The sequence below is a fragment of the Staurois parvus genome, unplaced genomic scaffold (genome assembly GCF_062004578.1).
Source record: "Staurois parvus isolate SC_StPar_1 unplaced genomic scaffold, SC_StPar_1.0 ptg000387l, whole genome shotgun sequence".
In the NCBI taxonomy this organism is placed as follows: Eukaryota; Metazoa; Chordata; class Amphibia; order Anura; family Ranidae; genus Staurois; species Staurois parvus.
Window position 1 is genome coordinate 8,936,961 of NW_028318183.1, and position 15,382 is coordinate 8,952,342.

Consider the following 15,382-nt stretch of genomic DNA (forward strand, 5'->3'; position numbering starts at 1 on the left):
TAGCAACATGGCGGGATGGGATCTATGGGAGTTTTTCGGTCAGGCTTCATGAGGTACGTGAATGACCTACACCTATAGTAACTTTGGTCAAAGGTACACAATTTGTTTTTATTGTAATGTACAGCGCTGATCGAACCATTGGCGCTTTATAAATACTGTATAATAATAAAAATAATCTACAGGTGCCCCTTACTTGCATAGGCAGTGTTTTGGTAAAGGTAAACTTTGCCTTGAAGGGTTTGTTCACACTAGGTGCGGTGACGGTTGTGTTCCTGCATCATATCAGCTCCAATCACAATTGTTTTCTATGTGCCCTGTTCACACTGCAATGGAGCCTCCTGGATACAGGGCAGCGAAGTGCCGAAAAATGCATACTGTATGCATTTTTCTGCAACAGACTGTAGCTCACCTGAAGGCTTCCTATATTGACCATTCGTACGCGTCGCAGCCACGTTGTGCGGATGGAAATGAATGACATGTCATTTTGACATTTCAAGGAGTTTGGAAGGAAAAAAAAAAAAAAGTACACCTAATAATGCATCACACCACCCCTTTCCAGACCTACCACCGACAGCTGCCTGCATAGTAAAAGGCCAATTTACACTTGAAAAAGCACACGTCTGGTACTCAAGGAAAGGTCCCGATCTCCTCTTTCGATCGGGACCTTTCCCGATCATGTGACCGCCATCACATGACCCTAAACCCGCCCCGCCTCCCGGCTTCTGAAACCCTTAAAGGGCCGGGAGGCGCCGGCGCCAAGGGGTTAAATGCAGTCAGAACAGTGAAAGGTTCTGGGAACTTGTAGAAGCAGTCATCTCTCTGCAAAGATCCAACACACCTCTGCTGAGTCAGGCATAAAGCCCATGTTCCCTGCTGATTGAGTGGGGAGCTCTAGCACTGACTCTACGGTTAGAGTTCTGCAGAGAGACCACTGCTTCCCCACAGACAGCAAAGGCCCAACTCTGCTGCATGCTGTCAGAGGACAGGCTTTTCTACCCTGAGGCCGCTTTGTAAAGAAAATGAACTGCGAGACTTTGAACACCTTTTGTTTTGATGCATCCAGAATGTAATTCATTCATCTGGGCTTTAAATAAACAGTCATTTTAATAAGCTCTTACCTTTTGATGGATATAGTTGGGGCTACTCTGATTGGTTTCACAGAGTGACACGTTGTCATTGAAGGTAAGTGTATTATTAAACTCATCTTCCCACATCCTGCGATAGATGTACTGCCCTATTATTGGAAAACTGACAAAACTTGCAAAGCAGTAGATGGCCATCACTGGCTCCACCAACTGGAGCTGCTTCATGTTGGCACCTGGTCAGTTCCTCTACTCCATGGACAAATCCACAATCCTCTTCACTCTTTTATCCCTGTTAACAACATAGAAAAATCTATTGAATGTTTAATTCACACCAGAATTAACAAATCTGCTGGAAACACTGACACCTTTCTAAAGTTATTTTTTCTTCAGATATCACTGATGAAGGGGACAGGTGTCACCAAAACCCCCAGAAAAAAGGGTTCGAACCCTCTCCAACCTACTAAATACAAGTGTCTTGTCACTGCTGGTATTGATTTCTCCTCACTTCCTGTTGAGGTGACAACGTATCACCAGGACATAAAGTGAGGAGAAATCTCCCCAATGGGGACACAGACCACAATAAAAGCATACAAAAAAATTAAAATTGTTCAGAATGTAAAACTGAAGTTCACCTTTAGCCTATGAATCATTTGCTTACATTGCTGGTGATGTTTGAAGTGTGGGAAACTGAATGCCACGAGGAAATGCTTCATAAAATGACAAGGTGATTTCAGTCTGTGACTCATTCTGTCATACTGGTTTATAATGAGTGTAGTCACATCAAACCGTTTATTATTACATGTGACAACGTGCTCCCAACCCATAGCAAATCATATGATGTAGAGCCAAGGTTAGGCAAACATTCAGTTTGGCTGACATCACTAAGAGATTATTAGTAGAGATGTACCAATACCCTTTTTTGATCGGCGAGTACAAGTACCGATACTTTCAGCAAGTACTCGCTGATACCGAGTACCGATATTTTGTGTCAATATAAAATGTATGGACGCAAATTGCACAGCAAAGAATAGCATGTAATTTTAACAGGAATGCAATTCCTGTCCAAATCACATGCAGTTTCCCCACTGCTCCTGTGTGAAACCAGACTGTTCACGCAGGAGCAGTGGAAGAAGGTTTCCCGCAGCGGAGAGTGCGAGAGAAGGGTGTGTGGGGATGTATAGCTGCTGGCAGATGCTCTGGATTCTCAGCTGTAGAAGAGGAGAGAATGGAACATGAATTTGAAATCACCACGGCTTTGTCTCCTCTCTTTGCAGGGATGACAGTTTGGGCTAGAGGGCTTTTGATTGATCAGCATGATCACATGTACGGTGCTAACCAACAAGAAGCCATCTAGCCTGTACTGTCATCCTTACAAGGAGAGGAGAGGAAACTGCTTTACAGGTCTGTGGATTTTGAAATCCCCATGGCTTTCTCTCCTCTCCTGGCAGGGATGACAGTACGGGCTAAACGGCTTCTGATTTGTCAGCACAGTCCATGTGACTTTGCTGACCAATCAAAAGCCCTCTAGCCCAAACTGTCATCCCTTCAAAGAGAGGAGAGAAAGGATTTCAAAAGACAAACCATTTTTGTTTTATCCAGCTGTATCTCCATCCAAGTGAAAGATGTAACACCAACATATCAGAATTATTTTTTATTTTAATTCAAAAGACAGAATCAGAGTTGGAAAAAGGATCACTCTGCCCTCCTAAAAATAACTTGTAAACTCAATCAGGTGTAGCTAATCACCTTCTCAATGGCACACATTTGACTTTCAACTGTTATCAGCTGTGGTCATTTTGACTAGCTTAGCATGAAAAGAACTTTCCTGGAGCATCTCAGTCCCTGGTAGTGCAACTGAAAGCAAACAATCAACTATGGGTGGCAAAACATTGTCAAAAGTTCAACGGGATAAGTTGTGGACAGGCACAAGTCAGGAGATGGATAGAAAAACATTTATCAATGCCTAAAAGCACAGTGAAGTCCATTGAAAAGAAGTGGAAGGTATTTGGTACAACACAGACCCTCCCTGGATCAGAACATCGCTCCAAACTGGATGAAACAGCCAGGAGGAAACTGGTCAGAGAGGCTTCCAAGAGGCCTACAGCAACTCTGAAGCAGTTGTAGGAATTTATGAGTGGTCATTGTGTATATGTGATAACAATATCACAAATTCTCCACAAATCCGGCTTGCATGGGAGGGTTGTAAGAAAAAAGCCACTCCACAAGAAATGTCACATGCAGTCACCACTGAGCTTTGCCTAAACACACCTTGAAGATTCTGAGGCCACATGGAAAAAGTTGTTATGGTAAGATAAGACTAAAATTTAATTATTTGGCCTCAACACTATACTATATGTCTGGCAGAAAACCAACACAGCTCATCATCCAAATAACACCATTCCTACAGTAAAGCATGGAGGTAATATCCTGTTATGGGGGTGTTTCTCTGCAGCAGGGATTGGCACACTTGTCAGGATAGAAGGAAAAATGGTTGGGGCAAAATACCATCAAATTCTTGTCAGAATGCCTGCCACAGTACTATTAAAAATAAAAATAATTCCAGTATCCATGCCGCCATTCGTAAACGCTATAACTTTCGAGTAAACCAATTAATTTACAGAATTGGGATTTTTTTTAGCAAAGACATGGAGCAGAATATATTCTGGCCTAAATTTATGACGAAATTTGATTTTTAAATTTTTTTTACTGGATATGTTTAACCGCCTCCTGCCCGCCATATAAGGTAATGATGGGCGCAACGCGGTTCTCTCGTTCTGGGATGTTCATATGACGTCCTCCCACTCTAACTGCGCATGCACGGCTTCGGGGGCGCGCAGCGATCGGTGGTGCACTAAGTCCCTAGGACACAGCGGATCACCGATCGACGGAAAGAGCTGAAGATGTCGGCTCGGTCATGTGATCAGCTGTGTCCAATCACATAGAATATAAAAGATGCGGCGCTATATCACAAATGTTATTATGCAAAAACGTCCAAAATGTCAATATATAGTGATTAGGTGACTAATGTGATCACAAACATTATGTCACAAGCAGAGTAACATGCAGTACAAAATAAACAGTCTTAGTGACAATCCCTCTCCTTCAAAGTGCTTCTTCCATGCGGTGATAGTGAGAAGGGTAAGGCTGTGCACTCACCAGATGCACAGTGTAACTGCGCATTTAGAGATAAATATTCTCTACTGGATCCACTGGTAGCTCCTAAAGGTCAGGTCAGGCCAGGTATTCCTCCCCCCGCTGGATGTTGCTGACAACCCACGGTCTCCCCTTTGGGTGGCTCTATAGGTGATAAGTGACTCACCAAGGGCCACAAAGAAAGGAGACCAATAGCGTGATACCGTTTTTAAAGAATGAATTTTATTTTCATACAGTATAGCATAGGTAAAGGAATCAGAAAAAACACTGACCATGAGGTGGAATAGAAGATGGCCGCCGGGACCTCCATGGTGTCGGCAGCAGAGAGGTAATGACGCTGTAGCTCCTTCCCTGACACGTTTCGTGCTAATCACACATCATCAAAGGGGATAAGTGTCCAATCACAGCTGATCGCATGTAAATAGGGAAATGCCGGTTATCGGCATTTCTCTCCTCACGAGCTGTCACGCTGAAGGCTCGAGAGGAGAGCCGGTAATCGGCATTCCTCGGAGGGGACATGTACACAGATCATCAGAGCACTGATGATCAGTGTGCCCTGACAATCAGTGTAGCCCCAGCAGTGCCACCTGTCAGTGTCCATTAGTGCCAGCTGTCAGTGCTCATCAGTGCCAGTGCCCATAAGTGCCACATATCAGTGCCTACCAGTGCACATCAATGCCACATCACCATCTGAGCTGCCTTTTAGTGTCACCTATCAGTGCCATCTATCAGTGCCGCCTATCAGTGCCAGTAAGTGCCGCCTATCAGTGTGCATCAGTGCCCCCTATCAGTGCCCATCAGTGCCGCCTAACAGTGCCAGTCAGTGCCACCTAACAGTGCCAGTAAGTAAATAAAAAACCCAGAGGTGATTAAATACCACCAAAACAAAGCTCTGTCTCAAAAAAATGATACAAATTTAATATGAGTACAGTGTTGCATGACCGCGCAATTGTCATTCAAAGTGTGACAGTGCTGAAAGCTGCAAACTGGCCTCGGCAGGAAGGGGGTATATTTGCCCTGTAGGCTAGTGCTTAATAGCAAAAAGTCCAAAATACTGTTGTTTCTCAAAATTGTCAGTCGTTTCTTTTTTTTCAGCGTGAAAAATTAAAAACACACAGGCAATCAAATACCACCGAAAGAAAGCTCAATTCATGGGGGGAAAAAAGGACATAAGTTTAATTTGGGTGCAGCGTTGCACGACCGTGTAATTGTCAGGTAAAATAACGCACCGCTGTAATGCAAAAAATGGCCTGGTCAGGAAGGGGGGTAAACCCCCAGGAGGGCAAGTGGTTAAAGCAAAAGGTGGTCCAACAAAATACTGACACAAAGGGCTGATCCTTTGTCCAACTCAGTGATTCTGTTTTTGAATGTATTTTCTTTCCTGACATGTTGGTGTTATATCTTTCACTTGGATGTTATAAGTTGCATGAGTAAATACAGCTAGACAAAATAAAAACTGTGTCTTTCTTCATTTTAGGCTGCAAAGCAACAAAATGTGATTATTTTTAAAGGGGGGTGATTCTTTAAATATGAATAATGGTAACATTACGATATAACACAAGGTGGGGGTTAACAAAGAGAAATATATCATTTTTTTTTTAGAATATTGGCACATTTTCTGTTTGCCAAATCAACAAATCTTTTACATAAGTTCTGTGCCAAAACACTTTAAGCCCTGGTTCACACTGGATGCAACTTGGCATGCGAATTCGCATCCTATTGTCCGCAATTAGATCAGTCATATCCGCGGGGTTCCGACTTGGTCAGAGCTGCACCGATTTCAAAAGTAGTACATGCACTACTTCTGCTGTGATTTGCATAGACATCTGTATTAGTTATCTTGCAAATTGTTGACCAAATCTATAGATTATGAAATATAATATTTCTCTGATATGATTTGGTAAATTAAGAGTTCTTACCCAGAAGTGAAAGCTTTAAACACAACAAGCAAAATTTATTGGTGAATAGGATGGAGGTCTAAACTAACACAAACAATCTATCTAGTTACATAAAAGAAACATTATAAAGAAAGCTCGAGCATATTACAAAATACAAACAGTGAGAGAGAAAAGACATAAGACAAACATTTAGATATAAGTGCAAGGGATATATGCCATAATTACCATGCAACTGGACGTCCCCGGGGTCCCAAAGAGAGAGTGTCTATAGTTATAGGTCTATCCTCCACTAATTTTCATGGCATATCTCTGATTGGTTGGCAAATCCATTCCCTTTCATAATGGCTAACTACTTCAAATCCCCTGTATTTAGCATATACCAACCCCCTTTAAGGCAAATCTTGGCCCACCCCTTATGGAATTTAAGCATGCGAAATTCATGACCTTTTCCTGGGAATCTAAGTATTCATGAATGGCTGGCCACCTTCATTGCATATCTAAATGAGGGATCCTTTCAAGTTCCTATTTGTGAAGACAACAGATTTTGTCCCATTGCTAGATAAACTAACTCTGGCACTGAACTGTCTGAAATAGGATTGTCAGCAAAGACTTCTGTTATACAGTAAAGAAGGTGAAATTAATAGAATATTCCCTTTGGCAACTATGGTATCTATAGAACAGGAATTTATGGGAAGACATATTGCACACCCACACTTTACAGCTCTAACTGTAATATATTCATAATTACAATATTATTTACAGTGGTTAATGGAGATATCACATAAACTCATTACGTAACAAAATCGCACCTGAAATTGGCGGGTCCCCCGACTTTGAAATCGTGCGACTTCACTGTAAGTCACACGATTTCAAAGTCGGCGTTGATGTGAACGGAGGGTAAGGCTTGGTTCACACTGACGCAATGCAGGAAAAGAACAGGAATTGCTGTGTTTCCTGCATCACATCGCATAGCAATTGCGCTGTGTTCATGCGATCTGCTTGCTGTGGGTGTCAATTAAAAGTTAACGACACCACAAAAGCAGGTTGCAGAACACAGTACATTTGCCTGAAACGGATCGTATGGCTATGAACATTCATGCAATCCCATTCCAGTGCAGCAAAAAATAAAAGGTGCTTGCACCTATTTCGCGTGGATGCAGTGTGATTTGAATCATATACAATTATCAAATTGCAACACACAGACTCGTGTTTGATTTGCACAGGAATGCAGTGATTCCTGTGTGAGTCACATGTGATGTGACAGTGTGAACCCGGGCTAAAAGTGATATGTTACAGTTTTAATTGTCTGATGGCATCTTCCAAATGAACAAGCACTTACGTCAATGTTTGCAGTTAAACATTGTTCCCAAATGTACACCATTACCACATAAAGAGTGTAGTGAAGTGGGGTGGACAGCAAGGAGGGGGACGTGTATGGAAGGACTGCGCACTGTTATCATGCAACATGAGAGTGTGGTGCAGGGGTGGACTGACCATTTGGGAACTTGGGCACTGCCCGAGGGCCGGGGGTCAGTAGGGTGCCCTATGAGATGCCCCTGGTACCTTTCATAGGCTTTTTTTGGGTGTAGTTTAAGTGTGGGCAAGGACACAGGGGTCCCATGATCCCCTATTGCCCGGGGACCCCACGAGTTATCAATCCGCCCCTGGTGTGGTGCATGACTTTTATTACTTGGCACATAAAGATTTGATCACACTGCCTTCCCCATGTTCAATGTGTGATTCTGCTTGCGCATTACACGAGTATGTAATGAATTTGTAGTGCATTTTAGTGCAATTTTTTTGCTGTCATTTTTCCTTCATTCTTTATTTAGTATACAAAACCGCTCGTGCTGCGTTTAATATGCATTCCAGTGAAAACAAATTGCTGCTGCTGTACCTTTTCCTAAAGCACTGAAAGTGAATGCAGTAGTTTGAACCAGTGAGTGGCAGAAACAATTAAGTACTGTCCATGATACTTTTTTTATTTGCACTAACATACAATTTTGAGGACAAGCTTTCGCGTAGTGTCTCCTTCTTCAAGGTCCAAGCAGTACTCAGACCTTGAAGAAGGGGACATTCCCTGAAAGCTTGTCCTCACAATTGTATGTTAGTGCAAATAAAAAAGTATCACGGACAGTACTCAATTGTTTCTGTCGCAAGTGTACTAATACAGCTACAATCACCTCAACCAGTGAGTGGAAAACACTGATTTTATGACACATGCATTCAGGATTTGTTTAACAAGCACGCCCGGAAACTTCTAGTCTAGTGTGAATGTGCTCCTCAATGTTAAAGTGTACATCTAGAAATTGGCGCATATTTCTCCATCTACCAATCTTTGTTAGTCCCCTGGATGGGTCTGATTCATATGAAAAGTCTATTAAACACAAACAGTTCTTATTTCTGACATTTCAATCACTGGTTTATTTTTAGTCCTCATGCACACTGGATGTTTTTACAGCGGCTGTTTTTGGCTTTTGGTGTTTTTTTCTACAGTCAGTAAACCCCCCAGCATCTTATCCTATGTGCACACATGAGCTTTAATCAGCGTTTTTTGGCAGGGGCTGGAAAAGCAAACTCAGGACTAGTGGGTTTCTAGGAGTATTTTAGCTGTAAAAACGCTCTAGTGCTAAAAAAACGCAGTAAAAAGTGGCAAACAGGCATTTTTTGGCGTTTTTTTTATTAGCAAGAGTTTTATTAGTTTTTTTCTGTAAAAAAATGCTAAAACTTTTTAACACAACTTTACAGCGCTAATGCTACCAGCATTACTAAAATGCCCAGTGTGCGTGGAACTTTAAACTTGGATCATGAAAGTGACAGAACACACTCTTCAAACATCGGTGTGTTAGCCTTCATCCTAATGAAGACCATAGACGGTTCGTTTATCGGATGAATTTTCGGCCAAAAAAACGAAAAGTCAGTTGTTCTGTTGCCACCAATGCTTACGAAAATCAGGCGTTTTTCGTACATTTTCCAGCATGACCGATAAAAGAAACGAGGAGGAACTGCGAAAACCGGCCGACGACATTGCCCCACTAACGATGCGAATATCAGCCAATTATTCTTTCGGATGTAAATTCGGCCGACAAACCAACCGTCTATGGCCTGCATTAGGGTTCAATCACATGTGTGTCTAATAATGCTGCCCCTCTGGAAAGTGATCTGAAGATCTGTCTCTTCAGAGGGCATTTGACAGACGGCGAGCAGCTGATCTGTCACCTCCTCACTGCCTGCTTTCACCCTCAAAATCCTGCCCTACCGCACCGTACCAGCATGCATTGCCCAAGTTGCAGCATGGCATCATTCACTTGAATGGGTCACCTTTGCCAGTGGTACCGCCCGCCAAATACAATCTGATGCTTCATTCCTCCTGCAGCCGCGAAGCACAGAATTGTGGCCACAGCGTGTGTACAGCCCTGACTTACTGTCTGTCTCTGTTTAGGTGGAATGTTGGGGGGGGGGGCAAAATCACAGCTTAGACCCTTTTTTTTTAACCACCCCCTGGCCACTCATGTGAATAAGCCTTAACTGACTTGTAAGAAATGTGTCAGGACCAGGGGCGGACTAACCATTCGAGCACTGCCCAAGGGCCCGGAGTCAGTAGGGGGCCCCATGAAATGCCCCTGGTACATTTTTCATAGGCTTTTTTGAGTGTGGGCAAGGACACAGGGGCCCCATGATCCCCTATTGCCCGGGGGCCCCATGAGTTATCAGTTCGCCCCTGGTCAGGACCCCTGTTTTTGTAGAGGAAGTGATAACACGTGAACAAATGGAGAACTCCGCAAACATTCTGTAGCCAATACTGAAAGTGATTCTACAGACGAGACAGCCTCTGTCCATTGGACGTGCAGAAGGCAGCAGGTGTCAGGCAGCCTGGTACTGAGCACGATCCACCAATAACAGAGAGCAGACAATGACAGCTGAGGATAGAAGCTGATCGCTTTCCGTACATGACTGCTCCAGGCTGGACAATCCCCCCATTGTATTGTATATAGAGAGGATACATAGAGAATAGAGTACACACCGTATTGATGCGTACAAAGCACTGACCTCTGCCATGAGCGCTGTGCGGCGTCCTGTCCCCCCCTCCCCTCCCGGCTGCTGCCATACATGTCACACCGCATCTCCCTCTCCTGTCACCCGGCACAGCGGTTGTTGTTCCCGGAGTCCCCGCCCATCTCCGGTGTTCATTGGGCAGCCCGTCCATCATCCTAGGCAGGCTCTGTCCTATGGAGGAGGCGCCTGTCTGTAGCCGGAGCCCCGCCCCCTGTGGTGTGCTGTGTTGTGTGTTTATAGATCCTCCCATCGCTTTGCTGATCTCCGGGAAAGAAACCAACAGAAAGAGGAAGAAAAGAGGAAATAGATAAGGAGGCGGGGTTATGATCAGTCACATGTTCTGGGGGATGAGGGGGGATCAGGTGTACGCACACAGCGGTAGAAGGCCCTGGACACCACGTGGGCAGTGATTACAGTTAATGATTTGCATGGTTTTCTCTTATTTCTTTTCGGCAGCTTACACCGAGTCATAGAGACAGCTGGAGGCTGCAGTAAGGGGACACACTGAAAGGAACGACAGAAGGGACCGCCCATAGACTTTACAGGGCACTGGAATACCCATAGATGATAACAGAACAAGGGAACGCCCACGGACGATAATGGAACAGAAGGGAACGCCCACGGACGATAACAGAACAAGGGAACGCCCACGGACGATAACGGAACAGAAGGGAACGCCCACGGATGATAACGGAACAGAAGGGAACGCCCACGGATGATAACGGAACAGAAGGGAACGCCCACGGATGATAACGGAACAGAAGGGAACGCCCACGGACGATAACAGAACAAGGGAACGCCCACGGACGATAACGGAACAGAAGGGAACGCCCACGGACGATAACGGAACAGAAGGGAACGCCCACGGACCATAACGGAACAGAAGGGAACGCCCACGGACCATAACGGAACAGAAGGGAACGCCCACGGACCATAACGGAACAGAAGGGAACGCCCACGGACAATAACGGAGCAGAAGGGAACGCCCACGGACGATAACGGAACAGAAGGGAACGCCCACGGACGATAACGGAACAGAAGGGAACGCCCACGGACAATAACAGAACAAGGGAACGCCCACGGACGATAACGGAACAGAAGGGAACGCCCACGGACGATAACGGAACAGAAGGGAACGCCCACGGACGATAACGGAGCAGAAGGGAACGCCCACGGACGATAACGGAACAGAAGGGAACGCCCACGGACGATAACGGAGCAGAAGGGAACGCCCACGGACAATAACAGAGCAGAAGGGAACGCCCACGGAGGATAACGGAGCAGAAGGGAACGGCCACGGACGCTAATGGAACAGAAGGAAACACCCACGGACGCTAATGGAACAGAAGGAAACGCCCACAGAGGATAATGGAACAGAAGGAAACGCCCACAGAGGATAATGGAACAGAAGGGAACGCCAACAGAGGATAATGGAACAGAAGGGAACGCCCACAGAGGATAATGGAACAGAAGGGAACGCCAACAGAGGATAATGGAACAGAAGGGAACGCCCACAGAAGATAATGTAACAGAAGGGAACGCCCATGAACTATAATGAAACAGAACAGAATGCCCACAGAGGATAATGGAACAGAACGGAACACCCACAGAGGATAATGGAACAGAAGGGAACGCCAACAGAGGTTAATGGAACAGAAGGGAACGCCCGCAGAAGATAATGGAACAGAAGGGAACGCCCATAGACTATAATGAAACAGAAGGGAACGCTCACAGAAGATAATGGAACAGAAGGGAACGCCAACAGAGGATAATGGAACAGAAGGGAACGCCCACAGAGGATAATGGAACAGAAGGGAACGCCCACAGAGGATAATGGAACAGAAGGGAACGCTCAAAAAGGTTAATGGAACAGAAGGGAACGCTCACAGAGGATAATGGAACAGAAGGGAACGCCCGCAGAAGATAATGGAACAGAAGGGAACGCCAACAGAGGATAATGGAACAGAAGGGAACGCCCACGGACGATAACGGAACAGAAGGGAACGCCCACGGACGATAACGGAACAGAAGGGAACGCCCACGGACGATAACGGAGCAGAAGGGAACGCCCACAGAGGATAATGGAAAAGAAGGGAACGCCCACAGAGGATAATGGAAAAGAAGGGAACGCCCACAGAGGATAATGGAAAAGAAGGGAACGCCCACAGAGGATAATGGAACAGAAGGGAACGCCAACAGAGGATAATGGAACAGAAGGGAACGCTCAAAGAGGATAATGGAACAGAAGGGAACGCTCGCAGAAGATAATGGAACAGAAGGGAACACCCATAGACTATAATGAAACAGAAGGGAATGCTCACAGAAGATAATGGAACAGAAGGGAACGCCCACAGAAGATAATGGAACAGAAGGGAACGCCCACAGAGGATAATGGAACAGAAGGGAACGCCCACAGAGGATACAGGAACAGAAGGGAACGCCCACAGAGGATAATGGAACAGAAGGGAACGCCCACAGAGGATAATGGAAAAGAAGGGAACGCCCACAGAGGATAATGGAAAAGAAGGGAACGCCAAAAGAGAGTAATGGAGTCAGACCCATTGTACATATCACACAAATACGTAGCAGACATACTCTCCAAATTCAGTGGTGATATTAAAAATTGAGATTACGTTTGATTAATATTATTTTCTTTGATATAACAGAAAGGAATGAACAGTATAATGAGAAGCAAAATATAAACTCTTTTGCAGACAAATAAAAGAAACATAACAATTTCACCTTTCCTACAGGTGTTCCCCAATTAGATCATAAAATTTAAATAAATTTGTAATTTTAGCTGTTTTCTATGAAATGACAAAGTTGAATAGCAAAAAATGCCCCTAGGGTATAATGGGAACCAAACTTTTAATGTATTTGCAGTCAAAACTGGGTCATGTACAGTGAGGAACGGAAGTATTTGAACACCGTGCGATTTTGCAAGTTCTCCCACTTAGAAATCATGGAGGGGTCTGAAATTCACATTTTAGGTGCATTCCCACTCTGAGAGACAGAATTTTTTTTAAAAATTCAGGAAATCACATTGTACGATTTTTAAAGAATTTATTTGTCTTGCACTGCTGAACATAAGTATTTGAACACCTAAGAAACAGCAAGAATTCTGGCTCTCAAAGACCTGTCACTGTGCCTTTAAAAAGTCCACCTCTACTCCACTCATTAATCCAGTGCTTCTCAAATAGTGGGGCGTGCCCCCCCTGGGAGGCTCCGTCAAGGGGGGCGCGTACAAGGGTGGGCAGAGGGCTGCTGTCTCTTACCTGGCTCCCACGATGATCCATCCAGGAAGCGCTGCTCCTTCCGTCACTCCGGCCACTCCCTCACTCCTGCCGCTCGGCTCCACCTCCTCACCGGTGATTGGCCGCCAGAACTGTAGCTCAGGAAAGGTACACAGGCGGCCAATCACGGGCGAGGAGGCGGACCCGCGAAAATCGAGTGAGGGAAAAGCCGGTAAGTGTGCAGTGCAGAGGTGCTGCTGCAACCACATATGCTGGCTGCAGCAGCACCATACTGCAACAGGGGTCAGCAAGTGTCATTGGTGTCAGTGGCAGGAATAGTGCCGCATCATTGGTGTCACTGATACTAATGATGGGGCATTATTCCTCCCACTGACACCAACGATGGGGCACTATTCCTCCCACTGATACTAATGATGGGGCATTATTCCTCCCACTGACACCAACGATGGGGCACTATTCCTCCCAGTGATACCAATGATGGGGCACTATTCCTCCCACTGACACCAATGATGGGGTACTATTCCTCCCACTGGCACCAATGATGGGGCACTATTCCTCTCACTGACACCAATGATGGGGCACTATTCCTCCCACTGACACCAATGATGGGGCACTATTCCACTGATACCAATGATGGGGCACTATTCCTCCCACTGACACCAATGATGGGGCACTATTCCTCCCACTGACACCAATGATGGGACACTATTCCTCCCACTGACACCAATGATGGGGCACTATTCCTCCCACTGACACCAATGATGGGGCACTATTCCTCCCACTGACACCAATGATGGGGCACTATTCCTACTTATAACAATTTTATAGACAAATGATACTATTTACAGTCGCGCGGGGGGGCGCAAAATGTTTTCTTCTTCCTAGGGGGGGCATGACAGAAAATAATTGAGAAGCACTGCATTAATCTAACTTAGTAGCACCTTTCTGAGCTCTTTAAAGACACCTGTCCACCCCACAGTCAGATGCCAACTACTACCATGGGCAAGACCAAAGAGCTGTCAAAAGACACCAGAGACAAAATTGTGGACCTCCACAAGGCTGGAAAGGGCTACGGGGCAATTGCCTAGCAGCTTATTGAAAATAGATCAACTGTTGGAGCAATTGTTAGAAAATGGAAGAGGCTAAAGACGACTGTCAGTCTCCCTCAGACTGGTGCTCCATGCAAGATCTCACCTCGTGGGGTATCACTGATGATATGAAAGGTGAGGAATCAGCCCAGAACTACAAGGGAGGAGCTTGTCAATGACATGAAGAGAGCTGGGACCACAGTTTCAAAGGTCACTGGCGGTAGAACACTACACCGTCATGGTTTCAAATCATGCATTGCACGGAAGGTTCCCCTGCTCAAGTCATCACATGTCCAGGCCCATCTGAAGTTTGCCAATGACCATCTGGATGATCCAGGAGAGGCATGGGAGAAAGTCATGTGGTCAGATGAGACCAAAGTAGAGCTTTTTGGTCTAAACTTCACTCGTCGTGTTTGGAGGAAAAAGACCAGGATAACCAAGGAGTGGCTCCGTAAGAAGCATATCAAGGTTCTGGAGTGGCCTAGCCAGTCTCCAGACCTAAATCCAATAGAACATCTTTGGAGGGAGCAGAAACTCCGTGTTGCTCAGCGACAGCCCCGAAACCTGACAGATCTAGAGGAGATCTGTGTGGAGGAGTGGGCCAAAATCCCTGTTGCAGTGTGTGCAAACCTGGTCAAGAACTACAGGAAACGTTTGACCTCTGTAATTGCAAACAAAGGCTTCTGTACCAAATATTAACACTGATTTTCTCAGGTGTTCAAATACTTATGTTCAGCAGTGCAAGACAAATACATTCTTTAAAAATCATACCATGTGATTTCCTGAATCTTTTTTTAAAATTCTGTCTCTCAGAGTGGGAATGCACCTACAATGTGAATTTCAGACCC

The 15,382-nt window shown here is 45.2% G+C and overlaps 1 protein-coding gene across 1 annotated transcript in view; it reads right to left on the minus strand.

Moving 5' to 3' along the window:
- Positions 1 to 10,379, minus strand: part of SLC46A3 (solute carrier family 46 member 3) — a 52,018-nt gene extending 41,639 nt beyond the window's left edge. Inside the window, exons 1-2 of the mRNA XM_089685845.1 lie at positions 10,187 to 10,379; positions 1,119 to 1,374 (exon numbers count right to left, since the gene is read on the minus strand). Coding sequence (XP_089541971.1) covers positions 1,119 to 1,310 — 192 coding nt within the window. The 5' untranslated portion in view covers positions 1,311 to 1,374; positions 10,187 to 10,379. The remainder of the gene's footprint in view (positions 1 to 1,118; positions 1,375 to 10,186) is intronic.
- Between the last annotated feature and the right edge of the window lie 5,003 nt (positions 10,380 to 15,382).